Raw genomic sequence first — 7500 nt, forward strand, 5'->3', positions numbered from 1 at the left:
AAGAAAGAAAGACAGAACGAGAGAGAGAGAGAAGGGGGATGGAGTAAATGGAGCAGTAGGGAGGGAGGGAGAGAGAAAAGGTACTTAGGGAGAAAGCGCTCTTCTGGGAAACTAGACATGGGTCGAGAGAGAGAGAGAGAGAGAGAGAGAGAGAGAGAGAAATTGAAACTGATATGAGCAGTCTGAAGAGGATGAAGGAGCTTAGTTGCTGGGAGAGAAGAATGAAGGGAGGGAGGGAGGGAGGGAGGGAAGTAGGGAAGAATGGAGGGAAAGAGGGGAGGTAGGCTGTAGGTTGGTAGGTAGGTAGGTAGAGAGAGAGAGAGAGGGAGAGAGGAGAAAAGGAGAGGTAGTGATTGAAATAGAGGGATAAAGGAAGGAAGGAAAAGAAGGAAGGGAGAAAATCAGAGAGAAAGGGAGGGAGGGAAAATGTACAGAGAATGAGAGAATTAAAGGAAGGGAAAGAAGGAAGAAGGGAGAGAGGCGACTGTGAAAAGTGGAGTGGAAGAGAATAGGAATGATGAGAGAGAGAGAGAGAGAGAGAGAGAGAGAGAGAGAGAGAGAGAGAGAGAGAGAGAGAGAGAGAGAGAGAGAATCATAAAATGAGATGAAATGGGATACCTGCTTCATCTTTCTCTTCCATCTATCACTCGGCCTGTCTATCTATGTCTGTATCTGTCTCTGTCTAACTATCTGTATCTATCTATCTAGTGTCGTTCTAGAAATCTGTATCTATATGTCTGTCTGCCGTCTGTCTACCTATCTATCTGTCTGTCTATCTGTCTATCTATATGAATATCTATATGCATCTGTGTCAGCCGGTTACTCAGCCTCTTTTTTGTCAGAGTATCTATTTATCTATCTGTCTATCTATCTATTGTCTGTCAACAATATATCTATCAACTGGTCTCTTTTTTTTTCATTCTTTCTCCCTTTCTCCCACCTCCTTTCTTCCTTCCTTCCTTTCTTCCCTCCTTCCTTTTTTCCTTCCTTTCTTCCCCCTTCCTTCTTTTTTTCTTTCCTTTCCCCTCCGTTGCTTCCTTCCTTCCCTCTTTCCTTCCTTCATCACTTCACTAATCTCTTCTTCTTCCTCCCTCCCTTCTTCATCAGCTTCTCCTACTTCCTCCCTCCCTCCCTCCCTCTCTTCATCAGCCTCTTTTCCTCCCTTCCTCCCTCCCTCCCTCCCTATCTCATTGTCTCCCTCCTTCCTTTCCTCGCTCCCTCCCTTCCTCGTAAAATATAAATGGAGTGAGTGGTGCCCGGAGGAAGCCTTCTCTCCATCTCTCCATCTTTTTTCCTCCAACACCTCCCTCCTCCCTCCCTGTCCTTCATTCTTCCCTCCTTCCCTCCTTGTCCTTCATTCTTCCCTCCATCCTTCCCTGTCCTTCATTCTTCCTTCCTTCCTTCCTTCCCTGTCCTTCATTCTTCCCTCCATCCTTCCCTGTCCTTCATTCTTCCCTCCATCCTTCCCTGTCCTTCATTCTTCCTTCCTTCCTTCCCTGTCCTTCATTCTTCCTTCATTCCTTCCCTGTCCTTCATTCTTCCTTCATTCCTTCCCTGTCCTTCATTCTTCCTTCATTCCTTCCCTGTCCTTCATTCTTCCTTCATTCCTTCCCTGTCCTTCATTCTTCCTTCATTCCTTCCCTGTCCTTCATTCTTCCCTTCTTCCTTCCTTGTCCTTCATTCATCCTTCCCTCCCTCCCTGTCCTTCCTTGTTCCCTCCTTCCTTCCTTGTCCTTCATTCTTCCCTCCTCTCTCCCTGTCCTTCATTCTTCCCTCTTTCCCTCCCCTTCCTTCATTCTTCCCACCCTCCTTTCCTTCCTTCATTCTTCCCACCCTCCTTCCCTTCCTTCCTCCTCCTTTTTTTTAGATTATTATTATTATCATTATTATTATTATTATTATTATTATTATTATTATTATTATTATTATCAGTAGTAGGTGTATTATCTCTACCTATCTTTCTGTCTATCTCTTTCTCAGTCCATCTTTCTTTCTATCTATATATCCGTTTATCTTTCACGCTGCCTTTTTCAGATTTATACAGACTCACTCACTAACTCACTCGCACACACACACATACACACACACACACACACACACTCTCTCTCTCTCTCTCTCTCTCTCTCTCTCTCTCTCTCTCTCTCCCGGAATTAAGAAAGAGTGGGAGTGCCTTTGTCCTCTCTAACCTTGTTGCGTGTGTGTGTGTGTGTGTGTGTGTGTGTGTGTGTGTGTGTGTGTGTGAGAGAGAGAGAGAGAGAGAGAGAGAGAGAGAGAGAGAGAGAGAGAGAGATGTGTGATAAAGAAATAAAGGAAGAAAGAAAAATAACATTACGAGAAAACAGAGAAAAGAAAGAAAAAGAATGAAAGAGGAGGGATAAATATGGAAAAGTGAGAGAGAGAGAGAGAGAGAGAGAGAGAGAGAGAGAGAGAGAGAGAGAGAGGAGTTATTGTGTGTGTATGTGTATCTATGAATATATAAATACAGTGTGTGTGTGTGTGTGTGTGTGTGTGTGTGTGTGTGTGTGTGTGTGTGTGTGTTTGTGTGTGTAGGTCCATGTACACACTGTTATTGTGTGTGAATATCTATATGTATGTATGTGCCTGTGTGTGTTTGTCTGTGTATGTTTGTTGTGTGCATGCGTGGGTAAGCACTAGCTTTGTTTTCCAATCCTTCATACTGAATTGGAGAGAGAGAGAGAGAGAGAGAGAGAGAGAGAGAGAGAGAGAGAGAGAGAGAGAGAGAGAGAGAGAGAGAGCATGCCTTCAGAGGACAGTGAGAGATTAGGATCTTGGCCGGATGGAATTTTGGTTGGGAATGTTTGTAGTTGTGGCTTTGGTGGTGGCTGAGTGGATGATGGTAGTTGTGGTGATGGTGGTAGCTGGGTGGATGGTGGTTGTTGTGGTGATGGTGGTAATTGTGGTGATGGTGGTAGCTGAATGAATGGTGGTTGTTCTGGCCGAAAATGGTTGTAGTAATTTTGGTAGTTGTTGTTGGTTGTCTAATCGGCTGAAGTGCTAGCATAAAGATACCCCCCCTTCTCTCTGTCTCTCTCTCTCTCTCTCACACACACACACACACACACACACACACACACACACACACACACACACACACACACACACACACACACATCGCCCCAAATCCCCTCACACACATAATACTTCCCCCCACACACATACATCCATCCACCCCACACAGAAATCCCCCCACACACACACTCAATTAATCCCTCTTTCTTTCTCTCCCATATAGAAATCCTAGACACCCTCTGTGAGAAGTTTTTACCCATGAACGTGTCAGCGATCATCTACACCACGATGGATGAGAGCTTCGGCCGTAACACCGCCTCCGCACAGTACTTCCTTCAACTGGCGGGCTATCTCGGCATTCCTGTTATCGCCTGGAACGCTGATAACTCTGGCCTCGAGCAGGTAAGAGTGGCCAGTCCCCTTGTTGCGTCCTCTTGATCCATTCCTCTTGTTTAGGTAAGATTAGGTACCCGTCTTATTCATTTCTTCTTGTTTAGGTACGATTTGGTCCCCCTCTTCTTCAGTTCTTGTTGTTCAGTTCTTAGGTTTCTTTTTCTTAGTTCATTCCTCTTGTTTTCTTTTTGTTTCATTCCTCTTGTTCAGTTCCTCTTTTTTTCAGATTAGATCCTCTTCCTCCTCATTTCTTCTTGTTTCGGTCTTAGATTTCTTTTTCTTAGTTCATTGCTCTTGTTTTCATTTTCTTTCGTTCCTCTTATTCATTTCCTCTTGGTTCATCCTCTTCCTATTTTTAAAATGCTATGCTCTAGTGATGCTTTTTTTTTTTTTTTTTTTTTTTACATATTTCGACTAGATATTTTTAACTGACATATTTCTCGCTTTTTTTTTTTTGGTTAGGCTGTATATTTTAAATGGAAGACCTTTTTATGTTTTATTATTTCCATTTTTTCGACGATTATCCAAACTCGAAAAGGTAAGAGTTAATATAGTGTTCCCATGTCCTCAGAATATTGCTTTTGTTTCTGGAATTTCTCTTTTTTTTTCATTTTCTTTCCTTTTGAAGAGATTTTGGAATTGAGTTTTTTTTGTTGTCTCTTTGTTTTAAAAATTCTGTGAAGTTTATGGGGTTGGATTTTGTCATTATATTACCCTAGAAAACACATTACTTTTTTTCATATTTCATTATTTATTTATATCCTTATTTATTTTTTATTTGTGTTGTCCAAGAAATGTTCATGCCATGTTTTAATTTTTCTTTTTTTTTTCTTTAACGGGGCTTTGTCATTAGGAGATTGTTTTTAAGAGAGATTCACTTGTTTTACTGTGTGTGTGTGTGTGTGTGTGTGTGTGTGTGTGTGTGTGTGTATTAGTATTATTGGTATTTTTAACACTGCGCCACTTCTACAAATTACACTATACTCGTTTAATTATTACACTCCTTACCTGTCAGGAAGTATTATATTTAGGTGGAAAATTTACCTGAGTTCCCCTTGAATTAATGGTGTCTCATTTTCTAATGGACTGGAGTGCCACGCTGGGAGGAGGAAAGGTGAGGAGAGATTGGAGAGATGGAGGAGGAAAAGAGGGAGGTGTGGAGGAAGGAAAGAGATGAGGGAGGGATAGAGGAAGAAAGAAAAGTGATGGGGATGGAGGTAGAAAAGGTAAGGAGAGAAAGTGAGGGAAGAATTGAGGAGGAGATGGAGAAAGGAGGAGCAAGGAGGGATGGAGGAAAAGAAGATGAAGGAGGGACTGAGGAAGAGATGGAAGAAGGAGAGAAAGGGATGGAAGGATGAAGGAAAGAAGGATGGAGGAAGGAGGGAAGCAGGTGGAGGGAGGGAGGAAAGACGGGGGGGAGGGGGAAGAAGTAAAGGTTATGATTATGTAGGATTTACAAAACTCGTTCCAGTTTTGTGGAATTGCGTGCTTGAGAGAGAGAGAGGGGGGGGGTCAAAGAATTGGTTTCTTTCGTGTTCCAGGATTCCAGGATTGTTTTATGTGTGTGGGGATGATGATGATGATGATGATGATGATGATGGTGATGATGATGATGATGATGATGATGATGATGATGGTGGTGATGGTGATGATGATGATGATGGTGATGATGATGATGATGATGATGATGATGGTGGTGGTGGTGGTGGTGGTGGTGGTGGTGGTGGTGGTGATTATTGTTATATTATGGGTGGTGATAATGATGATGATGATGATGGTGATGGTGATGATGATGATGATGATGAAAGAAGGGAGAGTGAACAAGAAAATGGAGAATGGAATAAGAGTAAAGGAAAAAAAAGGACAGAAGAAACGAGTGAAAGTGAACAAAGAAAGAATTAAAGTGAGAAAAATAAGGCGAGCTAAATGGAAAAAAAGAGAGAAAAATATGGGGGAGTAAAGAGGGTGAAAGAAAGTGAGCAAACATAGAGAGAAAGTGAGAAAATAAAGCGAGCAAAATGTGTGGTGGTCACTTGCTTCATCAGGACTTGGGCAGCAGCCGGGGATAAATGGCACAGGCTGGCTGGCTGGGAGGGAGAGAGAGAGAGAGAGAGAGAGAGAGAGAGAGTGAGAGAGGGGGGGAATGTAAGGAAAGAAGAAACAATGGCAGGGGAAGAGGGTGGAATGTTGAGAGAGAGAGAGAGAGAGAGAGAGAGAGAGAGAGAGAGAGAGAGAGAGAGAGAAATTTGTTGTGAGAGACAGCTGGGAGCGGAGGGAGGGAGGGAGGGATTAGGGGAGTGAGGTGGGAGGAAAAATGTGGGGAGAGAAAAGGATATATGACGCCAGGAAGAGAGAGAGAGAGAGAGAGACAGACAGACAGACAGAAAGAGAGAGAGAGAGAGAGAGAGAGACAGAGAGAGTTAAGTAAGACATTATAAGGAAAAGAGAAAAATATAACTAGGAACAAAGGAAAGACAGGAACAGTGGAAATAGTAGAAAAAAGAGAGTAAAAGAGAGAGAGAGAGAGAGAGAGAGAGAGAGAGAGAGAGAGAGAGAGAGAGAGAGAGAGAGAGAGAGAGAGAGAGAGAGAAGAGGGAGGGAAGAAAAATTGAGGAAAGGGAGAAAATTGATAGTGAAAAAGAAAAGAAGGGAGGGTGGAGAGGGAGGGAGAGAGAGAGAGAGAGAGAGAGAGAGAGAGAGAGAGAGAGAGAGAGAGAGAGAGAGAGAGAGAGAGAGAGAGAGAGAGAGAGAGAGAGAGAGAGAGAGAGAGGGAGAGAAGAGGGAGGGAAGAAAAATTGAGGAAAGGGAGAAAATTGATAGTGAAAAAGAAAAGAAGGGAGGGTGGAGAGGGAGGGAGAGAGAGAGAGAGAGAGAGACAGAGACAGAGACACAGAGACCAAATGAATATCGAAATAGGGAGACAAACTAGACTAAGAGAACTAGATAGATCGAAGGAGAGTAGATAGACAGAATAACAGAATATAATAAAGAAAATGAGCAAAGAAGACATGGAGAGAATAGGGAAGGAAATGAGAGAGGGGAAGAGGAAATTAGGAGAGAGAGAGAGAGAGAGAGAGAGAGAGAGAGAGAGAGAGAGAATGGAGAATAAGGGTAGGGAATAAGATTAAAGTGAATGGCGGAGGGAGAGAGGGAAGGAAGGAAAGGAGATAATTAGAGAGAAAGGAGTGGATGAAGGAAGGAAGGAAGGCTGAGAGAGAGAGAGAGAGAGAGAGAGAGAGGGAGAGATTTAGAAAGCTTTGTAACTGTAACATAAATTCATTTTAAACTCAAGATCTACTTGAAATAAATCCTCTCTCTCTCTCTCTCTCTCTCTCTCTCTCTCTCTCTCTCTCTCTCTCTCTCTCAGCCTTCCTTCCTTTCTTCATCCACTCCTTCTGCTGTGCTATCCTTTTCTCCTGCTCCTATGCACTATATTAGGATTAGGCCGGACCACCTCGTAGGGACCGTAAGGTCTGTGTGGTCTGTGTATCTATGTAACTCTATGTAACTCTCTCTCGTCGTCGTCGTCTTCGTCGTCGTCGTCGTCGTCGTCGTCGTCGTCGTCGTCGTCCTCCTCCTCCTCCTCCTCCTCCTCCTCCTTGTTCTCTTCCTCTCTTATTCTGTCCCTTCCCCTCTCCCTTTCTCTCTTATCACCTCATCGCATCCTCTGACGCATAAACTCTCTCTCTCTCTCTCTCTCTCTCTCTCTCTCTCTCTCTCAATTTTTTTCTATATCTGTTACATAACTCTTCCCTGTCTATCTACCTTCCTTCCTTCCTTACTTAATTCATTCATTCATTCATACATTCCTTCATTCCTTCCTTCTTTCCTTCCTCACCTGTTTGTCCTTTTCCTTCCCTCTATATTTCCATCCGTATTTTTCCTTCCCTCTATATTTCCATCCGTATTTGTTTATTAGTAGTTATTATAAGTCCTAACATAGCTATCGTCATTGTAATTTCTGCCACCACCACCACCAACTCATTGTTTTGAATTTCCGGTACAAAATTAGCAAGTAAATTAGAAAAAAAAGTTAATTTGTATTTTTCGAGGCGATTATATGAAATTAAAGGGAGG

At 42.9% G+C, this 7500-nt stretch overlaps 1 protein-coding gene across 1 annotated transcript in view; it reads left to right on the plus strand.

Moving 5' to 3' along the window:
• LOC145399498 (glutamate receptor ionotropic, NMDA 2B-like) overlaps positions 1 to 7500 on the plus strand; it is a 147378-nt gene that overhangs the window by 1977 nt on the left and 137901 nt on the right. Inside the window, exon 2 of the mRNA XM_080272102.1 lies at positions 3254 to 3432. Coding sequence (XP_080128228.1) covers positions 3254 to 3432 — 179 coding nt within the window. The remainder of the gene's footprint in view (positions 1 to 3253; positions 3433 to 7500) is intronic.

Source organism: Coenobita brevimanus, chromosome 49 (assembly GCF_032717465.1).
Source record: "Coenobita brevimanus isolate Jiangsu-jjx chromosome 49, ASM3271746v2, whole genome shotgun sequence".
Taxonomy (NCBI): domain Eukaryota; kingdom Metazoa; phylum Arthropoda; class Malacostraca; order Decapoda; family Coenobitidae; genus Coenobita; species Coenobita brevimanus.